At 36.9% G+C, this 24,640-nt stretch overlaps 1 protein-coding gene across 2 annotated transcripts in view; it reads left to right on the top strand.

Moving 5' to 3' along the window:
• PDE10A (phosphodiesterase 10A) overlaps positions 1-24,640 on the top strand; it is a 300,047-nt gene that overhangs the window by 209,427 nt on the left and 65,980 nt on the right. For both annotated transcript variants that reach the window (XM_033867960.2, XM_073789817.1), the window contains 8 exons: positions 4,135-4,275; positions 6,276-6,431; positions 7,778-7,828; positions 8,639-8,697; positions 10,647-10,698; positions 18,398-18,540; positions 20,968-21,060; positions 22,408-22,594. In XM_033867960.2, the coding sequence (XP_033723851.1) occupies positions 4,135-4,275; positions 6,276-6,431; positions 7,778-7,828; positions 8,639-8,697; positions 10,647-10,698; positions 18,398-18,540; positions 20,968-21,060; positions 22,408-22,594 (882 nt within the window). The remainder of the gene's footprint in view (positions 1-4,134; positions 4,276-6,275; positions 6,432-7,777; positions 7,829-8,638; positions 8,698-10,646; positions 10,699-18,397; positions 18,541-20,967; positions 21,061-22,407; positions 22,595-24,640) is intronic.

Here is a 24,640-nt window from a genome sequence, read left to right as displayed (position 1 = left end):
GAAAATGTACTGTTATCACAAAACTATTGGGTAGTTCATGATGAGTTTCTTTGAAATATTGAAAGAGCTAATTCATCCCCTACTACTGCACGGCCTCGCTTCTGGATTGATTTCTAGCTCTTAGGCCAGTGTCCTTGCTGGTGTTGGGAGGGGAAAGGCCTAACAACAGTCAAGCCACCTGCAGAGCTGTCAGGTGGGAATGAAGGTGCAGAGCATCAGTGGGCAGGTGCACGCCCTGAATGCAGTGATGCTCTTCTCTGGAAAGGGTAGAGGTGGCTGAGGTTTGAAACTTTGAACCTTTTCCTTGTTTTTAGTTTTCGTGTAGTTTTCATCTCTAGCCTCTAAAAAATGTTTGTGTTAATAAAAGTTTTCATAGATTCATACAACATTAAAGCAGAAATTAATTTTAGAGACTCATTTCAATGCTGGATGTTATAGATTGTAAATGTATGCATAATAGTCTTAATACGTTTAAAATGTTATATAGTGATGTTTGATGAAAGTTTTCATTCATCCACCTATGAAAATAAATAGTGAGTATAATCTTTTTCATCTTATTAATCTGAACATCCCAGTCAAATTCTTATGTCAAAATTCATAATGATTGGCATGGAGGAGTGGAAGGTACAGACCACTGGGTGTAAGATAGGCTTCCGAGGATGTATTCTACAATACGGGAAATATAGCCAATATTTTGTAATAACTTTAAATGGAACGTAACCTTTAAGCATTGTATTAAAATTTTTTTTAAATACGTCTTTAAAAATTCATCATGATTGATTTTGAAAAATAAAGCCCTTACTTCATTTTTAAGTTTCTTTAGAACTTACTTACACCCATCAGTTGTTAATGCATTAATGCAGGCCCTTCACCAATGAAAAATGCAAAATATGTCTTATAAATTACGATTATTTTGAAACATGAAGAACCCAAGCAAGACTCGCCTTGCCAGATCACAACATGTACTGTAAACTTACGGTAATTAAAATAGTGTGCCAGGCAAATAAACCAAGTGGTACAAGATTGAGCGTTCAGAAGCAGACCCAAGTGTACTTGGGGATTTAGTATATGATGAAAGTGTCAGTTCAGCCAGTGCGAAAAAGAAGACTGTTCGATACACAACTATCTGTTCGATTATTTCTGTGGAGTAAATAAAGGTATATTTAATAAACTTTTCTCCATTCCTGAATACATGTAAAATTTAGCCTCCAATTTGGAGGTTCGTTATCGACATTGTCTGTTTGCAGTAATAGCTGCCCGTCGGCCTGTTCCACTACAAAGATCATACAGAATATGCTGTTGCAGAGCACACAGTTCAAACCAGTGATAGATCTTTAATCAGAAATGGAGGTCACGGACGGAGCTGTTGCACAGGTGAATTGTGTGGAGTTAAAAAAAATGCCACCCAAAAAGAGTAGGAAACTACTAAGTGCACAGAGGAGAGAAATTGAAGCTGTAAAAACATCAAAAAACAGGTGTCTGTCTAGGTTGGTCCTCATTTTCCCTTCCTATCTGAGCCTTTGGCCTTCATATGACAACTTATTCAAAATTTTGTTAGCACTTGCCCTCAGCTCTCATTTGTAAACATTTCTGTTTGGTAAGTATGAACAAAAATCATAACCTAATTAGTAAAACAAGTATAAAGTTCCCACTGTAAAAAATTATTTAGTTTTTTGATAATTATTTTCCACAAGGAGTTTTCTACATCAATCAAGTAATTGAAAGATTTCTAAATCATTTATTTTCAGCAAATCTAGTATGTAAAATAGCTTTCCATATACCCAAGGTGCAGTATTTGCTTGTCTGTTTCTTGTGCATCATATAGAAAGCCTACACAGAGGCAATAAATGTTTTATATTAAATAAATGACCTAATAACCTAGGAATGTGTGTGTGTAAGCTATTTTGTCATATCGAATTATGAAGCTAAATGAAGATATTATTATGAAGATATTATGAAGATACTATTAAATCCAGCCTTAAAGGGCATATAGCAAAGTCATCCAAAAGAGATATCTGTTGTATATCTTCAAACAACAAACAAATAAAGTCAACAACTATTTTAAAAAAATCCAAAGCTTCTGTTGGGAGCTTGCTTTAGAGTTTACTTTCTATTGCTGTCATGGGAAGTTCTTTAAGACTTAACTGAACGATTCAGGTCAATTTAAGTTCATTTCCTGCAGTTCTGACTCTGGTTGAGTAAAGAAACATTACTCAGCATCCTTCTTACGATTAACTTTGTCATAGTTTGGAAAAATCATTGTCAATTCTGACTTTTATTCAGGCTAAATATACCATGTCCTTTAAAATTTTTTCTTGCAGTCATCTCTCTTCCTGTTCTTGGATCATTTCGCTACTCTCTCTCAACCTCTCTCAATACTCTCTCTCAAGAAGGGGTGACACACTGCATTGTATTGCCACATAGATACTAAATCTAATGAAAGTCTTACTTCGTTTATGTCATATGTGTATTGGTGCATTATAGTAACTATAAAAACTGACTTCTTTCTAGCCTCTTTAAAAATAAAGTGCATTTGTCATTTATCATCTTACGTGTAGCTGAATTGTAAAAATCTTTTTAAAGTGTGTAACTTGTATGTAAACATTTTAAGCTTAATCCTTTTTAAAAGATGCATTCAAAAAGCATTTTTCACAGGCATAATAGTAAATTGCTGCTTAAACACAATCCTAACTAATGTAGATATATTAATGAATAAAAATATTTTGAACTTAACTTGTAATCTTTAGATAATGACGACTTACTTACAGCAGATGGGTGAGAGCCAAAGCTCTTTTCCTCCTCTCTGCTCCCAGTGACTGAAGTAGCTCAAGTTTATAGGGTTCACTCTCTTGTGACTGTAAGGTTTTACTTGAAGAAAGGGCTCTTCGACATTACGAAGCTTGAAAACCACGTTGTCTAAAAAGTAATAACCACATCCAACTCATTGTCCTCAGCTGGACCTAGCTCAGTGATAGCAAAGCATTAATAGGAGCATCTTTAGCTTCAGAGGATTGCCTAATACTCACTGCTTCAAAAGGGCATCATCCTTAAGTCACAGCACTACAATTAAAAATAAAATAAAAGTATAGTGTTGGGGGCTTCCCTGGTGGCGCAGTGGTTGAGAGTCCACCTGCTGATGCAGGGGACACGGGTTCGTGCCCCGGTCCGGGAAGATCCTACATGCTGCGGAGCGGCTGGGCCCGTGAGCCATGGCCGCTGAGCCTGCGCGTCCGGAGCCTGTGCTCCACAACGGGAGAGGCCACAACAGTGAGAGGCCCGCGTACGGCAAAAAAAAAAGTATAGTGTTGGGAGAATTTAGCAGAACTTTAATATTTTTCAAATTGAGTAGATAATCATAATACAGTTATGTCAAAATATTGCTCCCCATGCCCAGATGACTTGTTTGGATGAGCAATTCTTATTTAGTAGAAATTTATTTTAAAATATAATTTAGTTTAGTCAAAATAACAGATCATATTTGTAAAAACATTTCTTTTAAAATAGTTTCAAATGTTACCCTCCCACCTAGTCTTTTGAGACGGAAAGATACAACCAGCTTTGTCCTTTCTTTTTTTTTTTGGTGTGTGTGTGCAGAGAAGAGCAAAAATTTTACCAAGAGTATTCTGAATCTGTAATTTTATGGGCACGTCAGTCTTAGGAATGGAATGGTTGAGTATTAAAAACAGAAATAATGTTCTGAAAAAGATTTTTAATGAAAATGAAAAAATATAACCAAATCACGTTGACCTGTAGTTACAGAGCCATGTGGCAAGTCTGTAGGGTGGTGAGGTGCAGTGTGTGTTTCTTGTGTGATAGTTTCTTGAGCCCAAGGACAGCTTACATTTTTTTTCATTTTATTATTTTCTGTGGCTAAAAATCGGAGGCTATTTTAAGAGATTTTCTGCACCTAGACATTTGTGTGAGTCCTGTATCTAGCCTGTGTGTTGTGTGCGAAGGACATATGAAAGAGAATTTCACCTCAGATGCTCAGTTTGGTCACGCAAAGCACCTTTCCTCATCTTATGTCTCTACTTTTCCTTGGCTCACAGATTTCTTGCGATTGTTAAGTAATCTTTTCGCCCTGTGCCAAAGACTTTCCTAAGTCTATAAAACATATTCCTTTTTTCTTCCTAGAGCCTTTGTGTGTTTACCCCACCTGGAATCAAGGAAGGAAAACCCAGGCTCATCCCTGCTGGGCCCATCGCCCAAGGCACCACCACCTCTGCCTATGTGGCCAAGTCCAGAAAAACGTTGCTAGTAGAAGACATCCTTGGGGTAAGTGGCTTTTTACCCTTTGTGACATTCGTAACCTGAAGTATTTAATTAAGAAAGATAACATATGCTCTTGATGTTTTAATTTAAGCCATTTTATAACAGCTTTAAAGCAAGATACAGATCAATAAATGCATTTGTATGTAAACTAATTCTTCGTACTCCAAGAATTATATCTTACGTACCCCTAAGATTTAGATTTGAGTAGTTGTTCTTTCAACATTTGCCAGTATAGTTAAGCATAAAAATGTATACTCATAGTCATATAGACTAGATGATTACTGTTTTATGTTTCATATCCTAGCAGGATATATGTGAATGAGTCAGCTATTGCTGTGTGACGAACTACCCCAGATTTTAATGGGGTCATACAGCCACCACTCACTGTCTCTGGATCGGGCCATTCTGCTGATCTGGGCTATCTTTGACTGGGCTTGCTTATGTGTCTGAGATCAACTGGCCATCACTTAGGAGCTGGCCAGTCTTAGGTGGCCTTCGATCTCTGTGTGTCTCACCACCCCATCCAGTAAGGCTAGCGTCATGTTCTTATGATGGTGGCAGGTGTCAGAGAGAAGAAGTGGACACATGCAAGTGACTTTTCAAGCCTCTGCTTACATCAAATTCACTGCCCTCAGGTTAGCCAAGCAAATCTCATGGGAGGCCCAGACTGAGTGTAGGAGGGTCTGACCAAGGCCATGGGTACAGAGAACAGGACAAAACAGAGCCCTCAGAGCAGTCTGCCACAGTGCACATGCACACTGTGATGAAATGTCACTGCATGAGCTCAGACTTTGAAACTGACAAGCATACAAACAAGTATATAGGTGTCATGAATTTGCTCTGAAAAAGTACTAAATTGGAGTCACAAAATCTAGATATTAATTTTGTTTTTGCCACTAGTTATCTGTATAGCCTTGAACAAATCAGGTTACTAGTTACTTTATCAAAAATAAGAAAAGAAAAAGTGCTAAAAATAAATGTTTCACAGTATAATGTATATAGACAATAATACTGTATTATAATCATCAAACTTGCTAAGAGACTAGATCTTAATTATTCTCACCACAAAAAAGAAGAGATAATTATGTGGCTTGATAGAGGTATTAACAATGCTACAGTGGCAACCATATTACAATATATAAACGTATCAACACGTTGTATACCTTAAACTTCCACAGTGTTGTGTGCCAAATATACTTCATTTCTAAGAAGTAAACGTAAAAAGTAGATACTGTATAAGTTGTCATTTGAAAATGTTCTATTGTATGTATATGCAAGCTTTCAAAATATCTGTAAATTACAAAGTATAGATTTATACCAGTCTATTCATGAAAAGCTTCCTGTAGACCACAGAAATTGAATACATAGAATTGACGTTTTGATATTAATTCATTTGAGTTTCTTGTGTTCCTTTGAGTGATTTTGCTAAGCTAGAAAGTTAAGTCAAAGAGCCGATTCATTTCTTATGATAGGTAATTGGTAATTATTGGATGACTTGAATATCTAATATGGGCCTTTGAGGTTCAGTTACAATGACTTTCATTAACATATGCTTTTGTGTTATTCTAACCTTAAAAATAGAAGGGAAGAAATTTTATATATGTAATTTCCTTCCTATGGCCTTTACATTTGGAGTAATTTTCACTTGTGACCTTATACCTGTAAATCCCTTAGTTCTAGTACACACCAGGTGAGGAATAAATGAATGTTAACCGTCATAATTACTTTTATTATTGCATGAAGTTATGTATATTCATTCACTAATTAAATTCTACTGTACAATGATAAAGAAACATTAAATCCATATTTGGGTATAAGTTCCTCGTTGCTAAAGATAAGCATTTTCTTAAGCAGTGTTTATAGTGGCCATGATCATTTGGTTTTCCTTTGAAAAGGACTGCTCATTACTGATGACGAGTATAGGGAATTTTCTGATAGAATCATAACTTGATGATTCCATCACTTTCACTGAGTTTATATCTTTTACCCTTCTGTTTTTTTAGGATGAACGATTTCCAAGAGGTACCGGACTGGAATCAGGGACGCGTATCCAGTCTGTTCTTTGTTTGCCAATTGTCACGGCGATCGGGGATTTGATCGGCATCCTTGAGCTGTACCGGCACTGGGGCAAGGAAGCCTTCTGTCTGAGTCATCAGGAGGTGAGGCCTGGACACTGCCCGTGAGGACTTTTAGTTGCACCTAGTTCGCTGAAGGTGCTTATTAATATTGTTCCGTTAATAAATGAGGAATATTTAATGAGGGAATATTTAAAACCATAATTTGCTTAATAATATTTTGATACTACTACTAACGATTTTTTAAAACATTTTTTTTGTCTTGCAGTTGTTTAGAGAGGAAACTCACTCAATATAGCGATATAGAAATTTATAGTAAGTTATTTTAGTAAGGATCCAATTTAACAACAAAAATAAAATACCATATTGTGAATCAAATGAAGTAGTAGGATGGCTTTGGAGAGTTTTCACATTCTAGTTGACCCCTTAAAAATGTCCTCTTCCTAGAGTATGTCCTGAATAGAAGTAACAGCCTCAAACCCATTTGGGAAACAATAACTTCCGTTCACTGTTCCCTGAACCGGAACGGCTCAGTCCTACTAAAACCAAACAGTACATGATCTATCTGTCAGACGAAGTGTTCACCCAGGTCCCTCCGTGGCCACTTACCAAGATGACCTGTCTTCTGCTGCTCCAGCCCCTTCCCTGCCTGCAGCCATGCTGGGCCCTCTCCTGCACACAGCCTGTGCCTCTGTTCTCCCTCCCCTTGCACTGCGCTTGTCCTGTACCCAGCCCCAGCTGCCTCCTTCAGGAATGTGCTCTAAGGTCACCCTCTCTGATCAGGCTTCACTGAACACCGCACACAGACGTGAGCGGCTCCTGTCCCTCTGTCGTGCCTCTTTTCCGCTATAGCCGCATCACCAGCCAGTATAACGTGCGCTTCACTTTATTTTCTTTCTCGCCCTTCTCTCTTCCTGCGCAGCAGCTGTGAGCTGTTCTGTTGTTCATGCTGTCTCTCCAGCATCTAGAACAGCGCCTGGTACCTAGTAGGCACCCAATAAATATTTGTTAGATGGACGAAAAATCAAAGAAGTGGAATAGCTAGACGTTTGAGCGCTTGTCAGTGAAGTCTGGGAAACACTTCCTCATTCTAAAGTGGTCATTAGAGGCCTTTACAGTAGTATTTTGGTTGAACTGAAAAATAATTATTTTATGTTAAAATCATTGGATGACAGCTCTCTTAATCAATTTATCTTCCTTTTTAACCCAAAGTAGGAGGGACAAGAGAGCATTAAACTCAATAATAAAGAAGTGGGAAATATAAAAGAGAAACTTTATATATATTTGACTATTCACATTTGGCAAAATATTCAAAAATGCAATGATCTTACAAAATTGTTCATATATGTTTATGCTAGAGTCCTTCGCTGGGATGTCTGCATGTGACTGATAAAAACTTGCTTCATACTCTTTTTTTTTTTTTTTTTTAGGTTGCAACAGCAAATCTTGCCTGGGCTTCAGTAGCCATACATCAGGTTCAGGTGTGTCTTTGGGATGTTTTCACAGGGGCTTCCTAGGAGAAAAGGGTGTTTGGAGTGCAGCATTGGGGAACGGAATGGAGGTTAACAAGTAACCCAGTGCTTTGTTTTTGGATATTAGGTATTTTGTTGTTTCTAAAATGTTTGATCTATTCGCTTATATTTACTTACTCCCTGCCTTAAATATTTTCCAATTAATTATTTTTATATATTTACATATAATGTTAAATTATTTATGTTCCCTGTCATGGTTTTTGTTTTCCACTGAAAGCCCAGGAATGACCTCCTCCTGGCAGTAACACTGATATTTTTATGACTCCATTTCCTAAATTAAAACATCCACTAAACTAAGTGTTATATGAAAACATTAATCTTAAACATTAATTGTTATTTAAGATACCTGATTCTCTTGAAAATGTGATCTAATTTAAAAGATCACAAACTGCATGGAGTTTTCCCGAGAACTAGAACTAGAACTAGGAACATGGCAGCAATAGAATTCTATTTTGTATCTTCCACTTTTTCTCGTTTTGTTCCTTTAAGTCCATTTCAGCAAACTCAGGTTGATGAGGAACTGTCTGATAGGGAGAAAATGTATATATATTTCAGGATAATGGTATGAGAAGCAAGGGCTTCCTGGACCTGACAGTATTGAATGTAGGTAGGATATGCACCCAAGTACAATTTTAAAAGCATTGAAGTAGTGATTGTGTTATGCCTTTTTAAATAAATAAGGTAAATAGTATTCTGGAATTTTTATTCTTAAATAAGCAGAACTCCCTTAAAATTAATAGCCATTATTTTGTATGGCAGGTATGCAGAGGTCTTGCCAAACAGACTGAATTGAATGACTTTCTACTCGACGTATCAAAGTAAGTGTTCATTTCTAGGGATGTGGTAGCTCTTATTGATCAACAGTTTAGATTAAGTGCAGGCTCTGACAGTGATAGATTACTATCTAGTGCAGTCAGTAACAGAAGACCAATCTTTAATAGGCGAGTGATAAGGTAAGTATGGTCGTTCGTATTTTGGATCACAGAGTTACATCCTCATCCACGTTCACTTTACAAGTGAAGGATCGCAGATGTATATGTGATGATTTTAATTTACAAGCTGGTATATATTTTCTAAACAGATTCACTAGAAGGTGTTAGAGACTATCTAGAGAGATGCACTAAGTATTGATATTTCTATTTTCATAGGAGAAAACTGACAGCAGTAGAAGGAGAGGAAATGTCCTAGTTTATTATTTTCCAAATAGTCCTCTCTGGACTTTTCAACAAATGTCAGTACATTAAAACAGACTCTTAATATGATCATTTTAATTATCTCATGTATAGTAGCTCAGATATCATTCTCCAGAAAATGCTCCATTTCCCTGAAGTTTGACCTAGAAAAACTCCCTTGAGCTGGCAGTGGAAGCAATTAGAGATATTTATTAAATTTCAGGTTCGTAGTGGGTTTGCTTGCTACAGGGAAGATCTCGTATCTATCTGACCCATCTGCTTAATTGTTGAAATCTAAAACGCCCCAGGACATGGTAACTTCAGGTCCCATCCTCTGACAAGTTAACTCAAGGTGTGATGTACCTGTGCCTCCAAGGCCTCCAACACAACTCTGACTGTGTTTTCACTCACATGTCACCCTGGCACACTTCATAACCAACTCATCACCCAGTCTAGTAATCCTCATCACTAATGATTCTGAAGTTGCTGCTTTGTGCTTTGGAATATAAAATTAGAGAGGTATGGGACTGAGGGAGTGCTCTATTGATCCCCTAGGCCAACTATCTTCTTTGAGATGGAATTAAACAGTATCTCTGGGACACATGATATTACGACTTCAGAAACACCTAGGAAGGGAAGCTGTGCACGTTCTCGTACTAATGTATTTGAATACTTTGCAGGTCTCCCAAAGTCCAATTAAAACCCTCATGTGACACCTTAAATCTGTTCCCCAGTGGGAAACCCATTTGCTTCCCCCTGTTGCTTGCAGGATATTCCTCAGTGGATGGTGTAACGAAGCGTATTGGTAGCTTCAAGCCAGATGATTTCTCTTCTAAAAAAAAGACATTGTTTATTGCTATAACTTATCTTAATCCTGAATACATTACTAAATTCTCACAAAACTAAACTGAAAGCAGTACCTTGCCAGTCGGGTCTATATTAAGAGTATTTCTTTATAGATTCCCTGTAACACGTGCCTGTTGATTCCTCTGTTTCTCTGGTCTACATTTTAATGTATGTACCATATGCGTCCCAAATATTTACTTGCAGTTCAAAATGATGAATATATATTTTACTCGTGTAAAGTGGTCAGGTCCTTGCCATTATTTGTATTCTGAGATCTCGTCTCAAATGAATTGCCTTGCTTTCTTAGTACAGTTAAACTACATTTTAACTTTTGAGTTTTTCCAGTGATAATTTACATTTTAGCATATTAATGAGATTTAGCAAATTTAAATATTTTTATTTTCGATCAGAGTTATTTGTGAGGTATTAAGTTTGATGAAACCAATTTTATTTCTTCATAGTTTTAGTTAAATGCCCCAAACCTTCTCCCTACCTTGAATACTTACTGATAAAATAGTTACTTAATGCAGCCTCCGGAATTAGAGTCCTTATACTAAAGTCAATGATAAACTTTATTTCTCTCTTTACAATAATATTCTTGGTTGTTTCCACAAAAGGACAAAAATCAAACAACATATACCTTTATGTTTTTTATTTAAATGTAGACAAAATTGGGAAATGTATTCAAAGTTTAACATGTTCTTTGTTCTAATAACATTACTTAAAGGTTTTATCTTCCTTTTTTTCAGAACGTATTTTGATAACATAGTTGCAATAGATTCTCTACTTGAACACATAATGGTAGGTTGCCTTCTGTTTGGAAAATGACTTGATTTAATCCTGAGATTCATGTCCTAATATGTGGTGGAACATTTTATTGTACGGGACATACGTGCTCTTTTAAATATGATGAAAGGGTGGTGCTTAGTGATCTGGAGGTGTCACCTTGATTTATTTGTCACTTCTGTTAATTTTGGAGGGGTTTTGAATAGTGTTTTGAAAAATACCTCAGAGTTTTTGATTATTTAGTGGAGAGCTAATTTGGAAAAACGTTTAGTTTCTTTTTATGATTTCTTCAGAATACCTTTTGCATATAGGTTATATTAGGAATTTCCAGTGGATTCTTCCTGATCTTGAGGTTCATTCTACTTAGTTTTAGTCTTAATTATTTCTCTCTTCTAGAAGACTCACAGGCAACTGTGGTTGAAAGCCACATGAAATAGAATTTTTTTCCGCCACGTGTAGTGTTGCTGCTTTAGTGCTCTGGAGAGACTCCACTGAGGAAGTGGCTTCTAGTAGTCGAAGTGATGTGCATGTGTACCCATGGGTGCCAGGCTGGCTTGCTCGGTGCTGTTTGTGCCCTGTTGTCTATTTTGATAAATATTCTTTCTCCTTCCCATCTTCCTGGTCTTTCTCAAAATATAGTAATCCTGTGCAACAAGGGTTTATTCACCTCCAGGTTTCTGATGTGCACTGATCAATTTCTCTTTGATACCATGGCAGGCCAGGTATGGAGTGTGATATGCTCAGTGTCTTGTAGAAACAGACAGTTTACTGAGGGTAATATTAGGGGTTATTACTTTTACACATTCTTTCTGTAATTAATTACATTGATGATTTTACAGTTGACCCTTGAACTGCATGGGTTTGAATGGGTCCACTTATGCATGGACTTTTGTCAGTACTAAATACTATAGTACTACACGATCTGCAGTTGTGGAATTTGCAGATGTGGAACCGTGGAGACGGAGGAACCGCGTATGTGGAGGGCGATGTAAGTTATATAGGGGTTTTTGCCTGTGTAGAGGGTCGGTGCCCCAACCCCTGCCATGTTCAAGGTTCAGCTGTATTTGGACAAAAAAAGAGAAAAATTGATTGCACAGTAAAAAAAATAACTCTTTGGTTGTGACACAATTTAAGGAATCTGTAAAGCAATGAAAAGTATTAAGAAGAATATGAAAATATGTAGATATAATATGGATCAACATAGAGCTTGTACAAGGAGTATCGACCAGTTCTTGTATTATTAATATTATACTTTAAGAAACAGTTTTATTGAGATATAATTCCTATATGATACAATTAATCCATTTAAAGTGTTTAAATCAGTGGTTTTTAGTATATTCACAGACATTTGCAACCATCAGCAGTCAATTTTAGGACATTTTCATTACTTCAGAATGAAGCTTCATACCATGTTAGCTGTCGCCTCTCTATCACCACATTTTGACTAATGCAAATAGTGCTCTTTTGAACATTTGGGTACAATTTTCAGTTCTGATACCTGTTTTCAGTTGTTTTAGGTAAGAGTGGATTTGCTAGGTCATATGGTTACTCTATGGTTAACTTTCTGAGGAACAGCCAAACTGTTTCCCTGGCCCTTGTGTCATTTTACATTCCTGCCAGCACACGGGTTCCAGTTTCTCCACGTTCTCACTAGCACTGGTTTTTATCTTACTTTTTGATTATTGCCATCATAGTAGATGTGAAGTGCTATCTCAGTGTGGTTTTATTTTTTGTTTTTGTTTTGCGGTTCACGGGCCTCTCACTGTTGTGGCCTCTCCCGTTGTGGAGCACAGGCTCCAGATGCGCAGGCTCAGCGGCCATGGTGCACGGGCCCAGCCACTCCGCAGCATGTGGGATCTTCCCGGACCGGGGCACGAACCCGTGTCCCCTGCATCGGCAGGCAGACTCCCAACCACTGCGCCACCAGGGAAGCCCCTCAATGCGGTTTTGACTATAGCATTTCCCTGGTAACTAATGATGTTGAACATCTTGTCATGTGATGAAAGATTCAGATTCATTGGCTGCTTTTTACTTTAATTTTTAGTGTTATGTTCTAAGATTTCATCAAGTATTATAGATACCACTCCCTTATGTGATGTATCATTGGCAGACATTTTCTCCCATCTGTGTATTATCTTTTCACTTTCTTGATAGTATCTTTTGAAGCACAGAAGGTTTTAACTTTGATGAGGTCTAATTTATCTTTTGTTGCTCAGGCTTAGCTTCTTAGCTAAGAATCCATTGCCAAATCAGATATTATGAAAATTGACTCCAGTATTTTCTTCTAAGAGTTTTATAGCTTTAGCTTTTACATTTAAGGTTTTGACTTACGTTAGTTAATTTTTGTTTATGGGGTAAGGGTCCAGCTTCATTTTTTTTGCATGTAGCTCTCCAGTTTTACCAGTACCATTTGTTGAAAAGACTATTATTTCCCCTTTGAATGTGGTCTTGTTAGAATCGGGTGAGCGTAGACACGTGGGTTTCTTTTTAGGGTCTCGGTCCTGTTCAGTTGGTCTATGTGTCTAGCTTAATGGCAGTACCACCATGTCTTGATTACTCTGCTTTATAAAAGTTTTGAAATCAGGACGTGTGAGTCCTACAGATTTGCTCTCCATGTTCAGTTATTTCATTGGCTGTTTTGGGCCCCTCGCAATTCCATATAAATTTTAGAAACCAACTTGTCAGTTTCTACAAATAATTCAGATGAGATTCTGTAGGGATTTTGTTGACTCTGTAGATCAATTTGGGGAGTATTGCCATCTTAATAATATTAAGACTTCCAGTACATCAGCATGAGATGTTTTCCATTTATTTAGCTCTTCTTAATCTTTTCAACACTGTTCTGTAATTTTCAGAGTACAAGCATTGCTCTTCTTTTGGTAAAGTTATTCCTAGGTATTTTATCTTTTAGTGATATTAGAAATGAAATCGTGTTCTTAATTTTATTTTCACATTTTTCATTGAAAATATATAGAAATGAAATTGGTTTTTATATTTTGATCCTGTATCCTGCAACCTTGATGAAGTCATTACTTCCATTAGTTTCCTAGTGGATTATTCAGGGTTTTCTATCTGCAAGATCATGTCATCCGTAATGAGTTATAGTTTTAGTTCCTCCTTTCTAATCTGTATACCTTTTTTTTTCTCCCTTGCATAATTGTTCTGGCTAGATCCTCCAGTACGATACTGAATTAGGGGATGGTGAGTGTGGGCATCCTTGTCTTATTCCTGATCTTAGAGGAGAAGCGTCCATTCTCCAGTCTTTCACCATTAAGTAGATGGATTAGTTGTGGACTGTTCATAGGTGGCCTTGATCAGGGTGAGGAAGTTCCCTTGTATTCCTAGTTTTCTGAGTATTGTAAATATTAATTGGACGTTGGATTTTGTCAACATCCATTTTCTCTGCACTTATTAAGATGATCATGTGTTTTTAAATTTTTAGTCTATTGCATTCCTGTGATGTATCCCTCTTCATCATGGTGTATGATTTATATTGGAACTACCTTAATTTAATAAAATCTTAAGTAGAGTTGATACCTTTAGCATATGTAGTCTTCTTATACAAAAACATTGTCTTATTTTCAATTAAAAATCTCTCTAGATTGAATGTGTTGACTTTGATTCCCCATATTTGCTAAGCTGTTTTTTTTCAGTTTACAGTCTTAGATTTTCAAGAAAGCAAATCGTTTATAATGATATAATGAGAGCAGTGGTTCTACTTTTCCAATGCTTACACTATTTCTTTTTTGTTTTTTAATGTATTCGCTAGGACCTAAGAACACTGTTGAAAGGAACCAGTGAGAGTGGATATAGTTTTCCTAATGTGCATACTGTTCCTCAGTGGGGGGTGATATTGACATTCTAGGCAGACCCTCTCCTCCTTACACAGTACTGGCCTGAGCATTGCAGGTGTTCAGCATCTTTAACCTCTGAGAACTAAATGCCAAGAGCTGCTCATCACCAGCCGGTCCACCAGAAATAGAAATGCCTTCACCGTTTTCACATTCTCCGTGGAGAGGCGGTTCATCGGCTAGTTGAAAATGAATGAATGAGACTTTCCAATTAATTTTTATAAATTTTTGGACACTTTAAATATTCTTCTGCTCTGTACTTAAATTCCCTTCTTCATCTGTAATTCAATTAATGAATATTTTCTCCCACCCTCCCTCTCTCTCTCTCAAATCAGACTCGCCTTGATCTTGTTTGTTCATTTGGACTCTTTGGTGTAAAAGCCAAAAGACGTCAACTACCTAACTCAGATTAGTTTGAGAGAATAAAAGGAGGGGTTTCTTGGCCCTTATCACTGAAAACCTTGAAATTTCAGACTTCTGTAATTGCCGGACCTGGGGCCTCAAATTATGTTTTCAGGAATATGTCCTTCTCTGTCTGTCCAGCTCACGTATGTGTGGTCCATGATAAAACACAGCATAATTTTACTTCTTCCTTTTTTGCATTTTAATCTTACATATTTTGGGGGCACAACCAGATATTTTAAGTCTTTTTTTAATTCGCTTTTTTATGTTACACCTGTAACTCCTTACATATCATTTCCTAGTGAATTTTACAGCTTCATTATAGTTTTAGTGGGTTCTTTGCTCATCACCTTTTCTTGTACCCCAAGTCTTCCCATGCTTTCTTGAATTTATCTATTTGTTTATTTTTGCTCAAGCTCATCTGTGTGCTTGAGAAATGTCTTTATTTTGCCTTATGACTGAATGCTAGTTTGACTTGGTAAAGAATTTTAAGTTTAAGACAAGTTTTCCTCAGAAATTTGAAGATATATTTCCACTGAATTTTAAATCCTCTGTTGCTGTCAAAAATTATCTTCCGCTTGTAAGTAAACCTGTGTGCGTGTGTATGTGTGCATGTGTGTGTCTGTGCGTGTGTGAGAGAGAATGTATGTAGGAGCGGGGATGGCTTTTAGAATGACCTTCTGAGGCTTGGAGTTCATCAGTATTACCAAAATATGCCTAGGATTTCTTTATTAACTCTTTTCCAGTATGTGAGTGTCATTTCAAACTGGAAGTTTAATATTCGGGGAGAATGAAGAAGTAAACGTGCTTAGAGTCACTCATCTTAAAGAAGTCTTTCTTATTGCATGTAATTGTTTTCAGTTGATTTTCTTGACTTTTCAACATACTCAGTAACATTGTCACCTAACAGTAAAACTTTTGTCTCTTCAAATATGTATACTCATGCGTTTTTTACCTAATTGTGTGTTAATACTTATAACATGTCTTTGTCTTGTTCATAACTTTAATGTCTTAATTGGTTAATTCTGGTATTTTATCATTTTGTATGATGAGGACTGATATGGTCACATATTACCAGGATGTGTATACATACCGATATATACACATGTACATATATATTTTTTCTTCTCTTCCCATTTCACTAAAACTTTATCATGAATAATTACTGAATTTCATTACATATATTTTTTGACAGCCATAAAGACAATCATATGATTTTTCTCCTTTGTTTTATTGCCTTATGAGCTATAACAATAGACTTTACAATACTGGACAGTTATGAATAGAGTGTAATTTTAAAATATGGAAATTTTAAAATATTTATTCCTGTTTGATGTGTGTATTTATAATTTTCCTTCTGTTTCCAAGGTAAATTGGTCTGTGATTTTCTTTTTTATAGTATCTTTGTCAATTTTTAGTATCAGTGACATAGCAGGGGTTGTAAAAATAACTGGAGAAGTTTTGTTCTGTCTGAACTTAAAACGATTTAAATTAGATGGGACTTTATTCGTGAAGACTCTTAAGTAATTCGTATTTGAAATCATTTGGGCCTGCTACCTTTTATGGGAATAAATTATTTTTACGGTATTTCAATTGTCTTTATGATTCTGATTCCATTCAGATTTTTCAACTCCTTCTAAATTCATTTCCTTTTTCTAGAAAATTGTCCATTTCATCCAGATTTTTATAACTATTGACCTAAATATGTGCCCAAGTATCAAGCAGCCAGCATGACCACTAAGGATGCAGATGTCACTGTAGATAGTTTATTATGACTTAATAACTCAAGATCGCGTTGAGTGTGCAGAATAAACGGGTGATGGTTCTGGGATCGCCAGCAGTGACACCCATAGCTCCCTTCCCACCGTCACGTTGTCCCTCCTCCTCAAGTATTTATTGAGAGCTCTTATGTGTTCTAACCTAAGGGCTGGCAAATTCTTTTAAGGGCCAGTAGTAAAGTTTTATGCTTCGTGGGCCGTACTGTGTTGCAACTACTCAACGCTGCTGTTGTAGCAACTGTGAACCATGCCTAAAGGAATGCATGTGGCTCCGTCCCAGTGAAACTTTATTTACAAACACAGGCAATGGGGTGGATTTAAATGGCCTGTGGACTTTAGCCGTCCTCTGCTCTAGGCCTGGTTCTGGGCGTTTGGGATACCGTGGGGGAAAGGAAGCAGTTTCCACTGATGAGGTCCTCATCAGTCAGCTTGTGGCCAAGACAGGTCACCTGGAAATTCTGACACTCATAATGCCCCGTACTTGGTCCGCAGCGTATAAGGCACAGCCAGTGTTTGCTGAGTGAACGAGTACAGCTTATAATAGCAGGAAAGACGAAGATACAATATAAGAATGAACCAGGGTACCTAACCCACTCTGATTTCTTTTTATTTAATCTATAAGGTATTTTTACATGAGGTTATATGTTTTCCTCTGACCACAAGGTGGCCTGTGTCCCTTTTGCGTAGACTTTGTGATGGCTCTTTTTCTCTGAGAAGTAATTCTTTTTCTCTGAGCAATAATTTCATGTCTATCATCTTGACGTTGCCAGAATTCTGAATATGGGTAAATACAATTTTTTGTGACATAACTGTAATCCCAGCCCACTGGGGACAGGGAGAAATGTTAGGCGTTAAAGACATACTTGTTGAAGGGAATTGATGAACAAATGCATGACAATATGAATCCACAATTTTCCATTCAGAAATGGTAAGTCATGTTTGATAATAAGAGCATAGGCCATGGAAACAGCTAGTATGAGTTCAAATACCAGATCCGTTTACTAGCCACGTGATAGCGGACAAGTTAAGTGACCTCTCTGTGCCTCAGTTTTTCTAATGTGTAGAAAGTCGGTTAAGTTTCCCCTGAATTAATATTGTTATTGTGAGGATGAAGTGAATTAATGCACGTAAGTCTATAAAAACTATCTGGCACATAGTAAACTCTTACTAATTGTTACACATTATTGTTAGTGCAGCAAATAAAATGCAGCTGATGTAAATATGAACACTGTGTGTCTTATTGGACACACATTTCATACTTTTTACAACTGGTATGTTGTAAACGCCAGCCAGTCAGAATGGATGCTGGCCTGAGAGCTGACAGAGGCTCAGACTAGGGCATCAGGGAGCCCTGAGAAGCTCTGGAAAAGTAGCCAGGGTGGCAGACAGGCTCTCAGGGAGAAAGGCCAGTAGCTGCTTTCCAGCCCACCCAGGAGTGTTGTAACATTCCCACATCTGCCCCCACAGCATGGGTGGAGAGCGGCTGCCAGTGTCGGCACCTTGACAGTGACAGAGAGTATTATTTTTTGTATTTATATGCCTATGTCTATTTAATTATAATGCTAATTTCCTACCCAGTTACAGTATAGACTAGCTGAAATTAATATTTATTTCTGATAAAGTTTACCTGTAAACTCTGTGACTCTCTCATCGGCTTACTCTTGTTTTCTCGTTTCCCTTTAGATATATGCAAAAAACCTGGTGAATGCCGATCGTTGTGCGCTTTTCCAGGTAGACCATAAGAGCAAGGAGTTATATTCGGACCTTTTTGATATCGGAGAGGAAAAGGAAGGAAAACCTGTCTTCAAGAAGACCAAAGAAATAAGGTACAGCTGGAAGTAGCGTGTCGGTCGCTGTGCTGGCGGCTGTGCAGGTGCTCTGTTACCCGCTTGTCTGTGCCTATTCACAGGTGTGCTGACAGTACTTGTCATACTGTGATATCATTCCCACCAGGACCCGCCTCCTGAAGGTAGTGCTTCTGGGAATGGCCTTGCAGTGCCAGCGAAACCGCGCCTAGGAAGCTTTAGCGTCACTCCTGGAAATGCCGTCTTCCGGAGGCGGTCCTTTTGGAAATCATGTTGGAAACACTTACTAGTGCTGCCAGGTAGGTAAAGGTGCACCCCACCTGGAGTCTGCAAGGTTTCCTGTGTCTAGGAGCAGGTGTACTTAAACAATCCGGACCCCACCCTTCCCAGCTCATAGCGCTGTCTCAGAGTCCAGACCATAGTGGAAATTGACCTGGTATACTTGGTAACTTCAGCACATTATTCTATACCCAACAGTTGGCTTAATTGATCACAGAGAACACTTTTGTTGCATCTTGAAACTGCAGCCTTCTTCGTTCTTTAAGTGGCAGCTGTTGTCAGTTAGGTGAACAGAATGGAGTTTGGCTGGTAGAGGTGCTGGCTGGCTCAGTCCTATGACAGTCTGGGCACCTACAAGGGGTACTGTCACAGAACCGCTAAGAAGCAAGCATAACATTCAGAAATGGTATTTTTTTTTTAGATATTTGCATTTCTTTTGCTTTATATTGATATATATCGTTTAACTACTTTTCCGCATAGTACTCTAAAGTACCTTGGTAGTTACAACTTGCTAGTAAAATGCTGTTCCTTATTAATAAGAATTGCTATTCACTTGGGCCGTCTGTCATACAAGGAAACATGGAATGTGGTCTGCACTGGGCCTCACTAGTGCCCACCACTGGGTGCTTCCCATTCTATCGTCCTGGGGTAATAGAACCTATATTCCATACTCACATAACTCTGACTTACAGGCACCATTTAGGTTTTTTAAGAAGTGTTTTAGTTTTAGTTTGTTTGTTTAGAGCTCAGTAGATCAGTCTGGATATAGTCATTTAGGTAAAGTCATTTCTCTTGCTGAAGGTTTGAGTGTTCCATAACAGTGCTGGCATCGATCTCATTTTGAAGACATTAACTTGGGAGCCTGTATTTACAAGTGTGGGAAAAACAAGTGAGGGGGATATGGTTGGCTGTAGCTCTCTCGGCTGACCAAGCGATGCCAGCCATTTATGGGAGGACTGGCCCCTCAGTTATGGCTTCCACTGACCCGAGATAGCAAACCACACCGAGCTACTCCTAGACCAAGAAAATAAGCATAAACCATGAAGTGGATTCTGCTGCTCTGCTCAAGGCACTCTAATTTGTTGTGGTCATGTTGTTCAAAGCATAAGAAAACCGGGGCGAAAACAACCTCGCATTTTATGCTGTGCAAGGTTGGGTTCACTTTTTGGTGTTTTAAGAAAGTTAGTTCTCTTTGGTGTCAATTCTCCTTTGAATTTTCCTTAGGGAAATCCTTAGGGTGGAGCTTTATTTCAATAATGATTATTTTCTATAATGCTGAAAATGTAATATTATGGAAGTAATTTTTGAGCTATTGAAATATGTAGATATTGTGATTGTAATCATCTTAACTAAATTTTGAATGAATCCATGTTTGATTATAATATCGTAATGAGAAAACTATAAATATAGGAATATTTTTTAACATCTTTATTGGAGTATAATTGCTTTACAGTGTTGTCTTAGAGTATATTTATGTATAAAAATGCTGATATTAGATATCAAAACATTTAAGTGTAGTGAGATAATGCCTGTATTCTGGCTGTTTTTAAATTTAACAAATTAGAGGAGTAAAAATACTACAAGTTGCAAATTGTGTTATTTTGGTATAGTACTTGTATTGCAAATGCCTTAAAATTCAAGTCCTGTATCTCAAAGATCACAGAAAACCTGTGGTTTTGGTTACGTGGGTGGTGGAACGTACCCTGGCGTTGACCTGCATTCTTGTTTTTATTGTGTCACTAATATTTTAAGAGTGTTGGCAAGTTATCGAACCCATATGGGTCTCAGTTCACAGTGAGAATTAATTAAGAAAATTTATGTTGAAGCATCTTGTAAATTATAAGGTATTTTGCAAATATAAAAGATTATTATTGGTCAGTGCAGGAGAATGCCAGTTAATTTTTCAATTTCAGCTTGTGATTCAGTATAATTTAATACATCGTGAATTATATCTTAAAACAAGGTTCTCAAGTGGTTACTCTGCAGTGTTTTTATGCTTTACCTTTATGTATTTTATAATAATATGATTTAGAGTGTGTAAATGTAAAACTAATACAAGCATTTAAAGTAAAACAATCTGTTTTATTCAGTATTTGGTGGTACTGAAATGTCTCAAATTATTTTACATCTGTATTTTAATGAGCATGTTCCTCTTTTTTGTATGTGCAGATTTTCAATTGAGAAAGGAATTGCTGGTCAAGTAGCAAGAACAGGGGAAGTCTTGAACATTCCAGATGCCTATGCTGACCCACGCTTTAACAGGTAGGAAGGAGTTTGTGTCTCCGTCGGTTTCTCCTTTCGGGTCCCGCTTGGCCGAAGCCTCTGAGGTAGAGCCCTAGTTCTTCGCGTCCCAACTCAATTTTTTTTTCCCCACTTGGTGCTGTTATACTGTCTTTGAACCAGCTTATTATCAGTAGTCAGTGTTTTCGGGTATTTATCAATATAAAATGATGGATTCTAAACCATTAATTATCTCCAGCTTCAGGGGTTTGAAATGTTATAAAAATAACTAAAAAGCAAGAGTTTAAATTTATAAAGTTACTTTTCTTCATTGTAGTGTCATCATTTTGTCCTGAGCATATTCTTTATCAAACAATACCTTCAAAGGCTGTAACACATAGTGATAAAAGTACTTGTTTTGAATCCCGGTTCTGTCCTTTATTGGCTCTAGAATGACCTGGAGTAAGTTACTTAATCTGGAGCCTCAGTTGTTTTCTCATCTTTAAAATGGGCACAGTAATACCTATTTTGTAGGGTTTTTTTTTTTAAGATTAAGATTTTAAGCTTTTTAAAATATTCATAAAAGTTCTGGCAACTTTATATGACCCAAAGTAGGAACTCAATAAGTTGCAGCCTTTGTTGGATATTATTGAAGTGGATATTAGGATTGCTTATAAAGATTTTTTATTTTGTTCTGAGTGTCTTTGGAGAACTAGAAACCAGTTTATGTAGTTCGATTTTAATAAATGTCTCAAAATTGAAACCCCAAGGTTGACGCCCTGACCACTGAAAGTAATGGCTCACATGTCTTGGCAGCAGTGCTGTGTGCATTCAGACACTGGGCTTCCTTCAAGAGACAATTAAATACCATAGGCAACAGGAGGCTTTTCAGGCGTCTGATTGATTAATGTCAGATATTCATGACTCGCATATAAACACAGCTGTATCCCCGTAATAGATTTTATCAATACGTGAAGAGTATGCTGAAAATCTCAGGTTTTTTCTTAAAGGAACCAACTTGCTATTAAAGTACTTAAATATTGAAAATATTTACATATCCTTATATAAAGCCTTTATATAAAAATGTATGGATCAACTATTAAGAACCTGAAAAGGCAAGCGACAGATTGTGAGAAAATATTTGCAAAATATATACGACTGTTCTGAAAAACTCTCTTGAAAACGGAACAAGTTCGTTAGAATATTTTTGAGAAGGTTTTAATAAAACACTTGCAGATGTCACGTTGTCTTTGAATTTAGACGCTAACAGTTCCATTACAGTTAGTTGTAAGAGAAGCAAAACTGAGTTGAGATTTACGATAGAACGTGCGGTTTATTTTCTTCTGCCTGTCCTTTCTTTTGTCGTCTTGCTCCTTGGCTCTCGCGCAGAGAGGTGGACCTGTACACAGGCTACACGACCCGGAACATCCTGTGCATGCCCATCGTGAGTCGGGGCAGCGTGATAGGCGTGGTGCAGATGGTGAACAAAATCAGCGGTAGTGCCTTCTCTAAGACGGACGAAAACAACTTCAAAATGTTTGCTGTCTTTTGTGCTTTAGCCTTACACTGTGCCAATGTAAGTAATACTTTTTAAACACCTTTTTTACTACTCAATATGAAATTTTATAACCTTTTAAATAAAGGTTGTTTTTTTCTTTCCCCCACTTCTTTTAGAAACCCCAAACAGCGATTCCTGGTTGTGCATGTTTTAGGAAATACCTTAAAATGCCTTGGAAGAAAAAAAATCTCCTAATTTTTACACTTATTTCAGTGTGTGAATTTGTTAAAAAGAAAAATGAAGTTAACCTAAGGGTAAAACGTTCGAATGCAAGGTTTACATTTCCTGATAATCTACTGATGTGCATGAGAGGGTTATCCAAACCCTTAGCGTTTGTCACTTGTACCGCACTTGAGACTCTTGTACACAAAAAGAGAGTAATGAGCCCAGAAAGTTTCCTTTGTGAGGAAAAGTGAGGCAGCCACTCAGCACATTCGTCAGATGCCTTGTAGATGTTAACTCATTTGATCCTCACAACAGCCCAACCCTGGTTACTGAATAATAAGATGAGGTCCCATTTATTGTTTGAAGTCTCACTCTAAAACAGTTGAACGTATCATCTTTCTTTTAAATTTTTATATTTTAAATGAATTAAACATTTAGTATTCTATAAACTCTAGTAATCCTCTAATGACATCACTGGAATTTTGAAGTTAAGGAAAATTTTAGTAACCTTTTATAAAGCCAAATCAACATCAATGGGAATTATCACCTTAGTAGTTTGGAGAAACTGTCTTTCCGGAAATAGGACGGAATTCCATAGGAACAAGCACATAACTAATGGAAACAGTTAAAAGAGAAACAAAAATGGCAAAAAAAAAAAATACTCTGGTGACTAGGGCTAACTGTTTACAATGCGATTAGTGCTGTTTAGTAAGAGCACCCGTCCCCTCTCTGCATCACCCGGGCCCTCGCGTGGGGATGTTTATTGTTACTTGGCCCATCGGAAATAAACTAGTGCAGTTGTCAGATACTTCTTACTTCAAACAGTTTCTGTACCTATGTGTCTCCTCGTAAATAAAATATTGACAGTATACTTTTTTTTTTTTTTTTTGCTGCACCACTCAACTTTTGGGATGTTAGTTTCCTGACCAGAGATTGAACCTGGGCCCTTGGCAGTGAATACGTGGAGTCCTAACCACTGGACGGCCAGGGAATTCCCTACATTTGTTCTGTTTAGTTTAAAAGTTTCAGAGAATGTAATTTCCAGTATATTCTAAATATTGATTTTCATCACTTTTAAATGTATTCGATGGACTCTATGTATTAGAACAACTTGACATTTATTATATTTTTTAAGTCCACTTAAAAAACAGAATGACTAGCTCTTAGGACTGAAAAATTTAGCATCATTCTTTCTCTTTGAACATGTGCTTCTATTATGCCACAAAAGTTTATTCTAATCTAATATATTTTATGCTTTATTTTGTTAATTACCCTAGGATAATAGTCTAAAACAAACATGTATAAGAAGGATTACAAATTAATTTTGACCTATAGTATTATGTCATTATTACTATATATGTGATCAAAGCAACCATGTTATTAAATTTTGATAATTATCAAAAATGAAAAGTGCACATTATTGGAAACTGTTGTTTCTTAAGGAGATGGCTGTGGCTTAGAACAAAAATAGTTAATGTACCCATTCTTAAATTTTAGCTATCATTAGAATGAAACTAGGCTTGCCATAAATTTTTACACTTTTTATTTTGAAATAATCTCAGACAGAAAGCAAAGTTACAAAAATAATACAAAGGATTTCCTTATACCTTTACCCATGTTCCCCCAAATGTTAATATATTAAATGTTAATATATTAGCATTTTTGCTTTGATATTCTTTCTTTCTCCTTCACTCTCCTTCATTCATAGGTATCATTTTTTCTCTGATACATTTGAGAGTATGTTTCAGACAATATGTCTCATAACCCCTAAATGCTTCAGTTTGTATTTTTTACAAACAAGGACATCTTCTTTTTCTACTGCATAATTAAAAATAAAGAAATTCACCTCAGTACTGTATGAGTTTGTTAGGACCGCCATAACAAACACCACAGACCGGG

Source organism: Tursiops truncatus, chromosome 12 (genome assembly GCF_011762595.2).
Source record: "Tursiops truncatus isolate mTurTru1 chromosome 12, mTurTru1.mat.Y, whole genome shotgun sequence".
Taxonomy (NCBI): Eukaryota; Metazoa; Chordata; class Mammalia; order Artiodactyla; family Delphinidae; genus Tursiops; species Tursiops truncatus.
The sequence above is the reverse complement of the archived record's forward strand: the minus strand, read 5'-3'. Positions and strand labels throughout refer to the sequence as shown.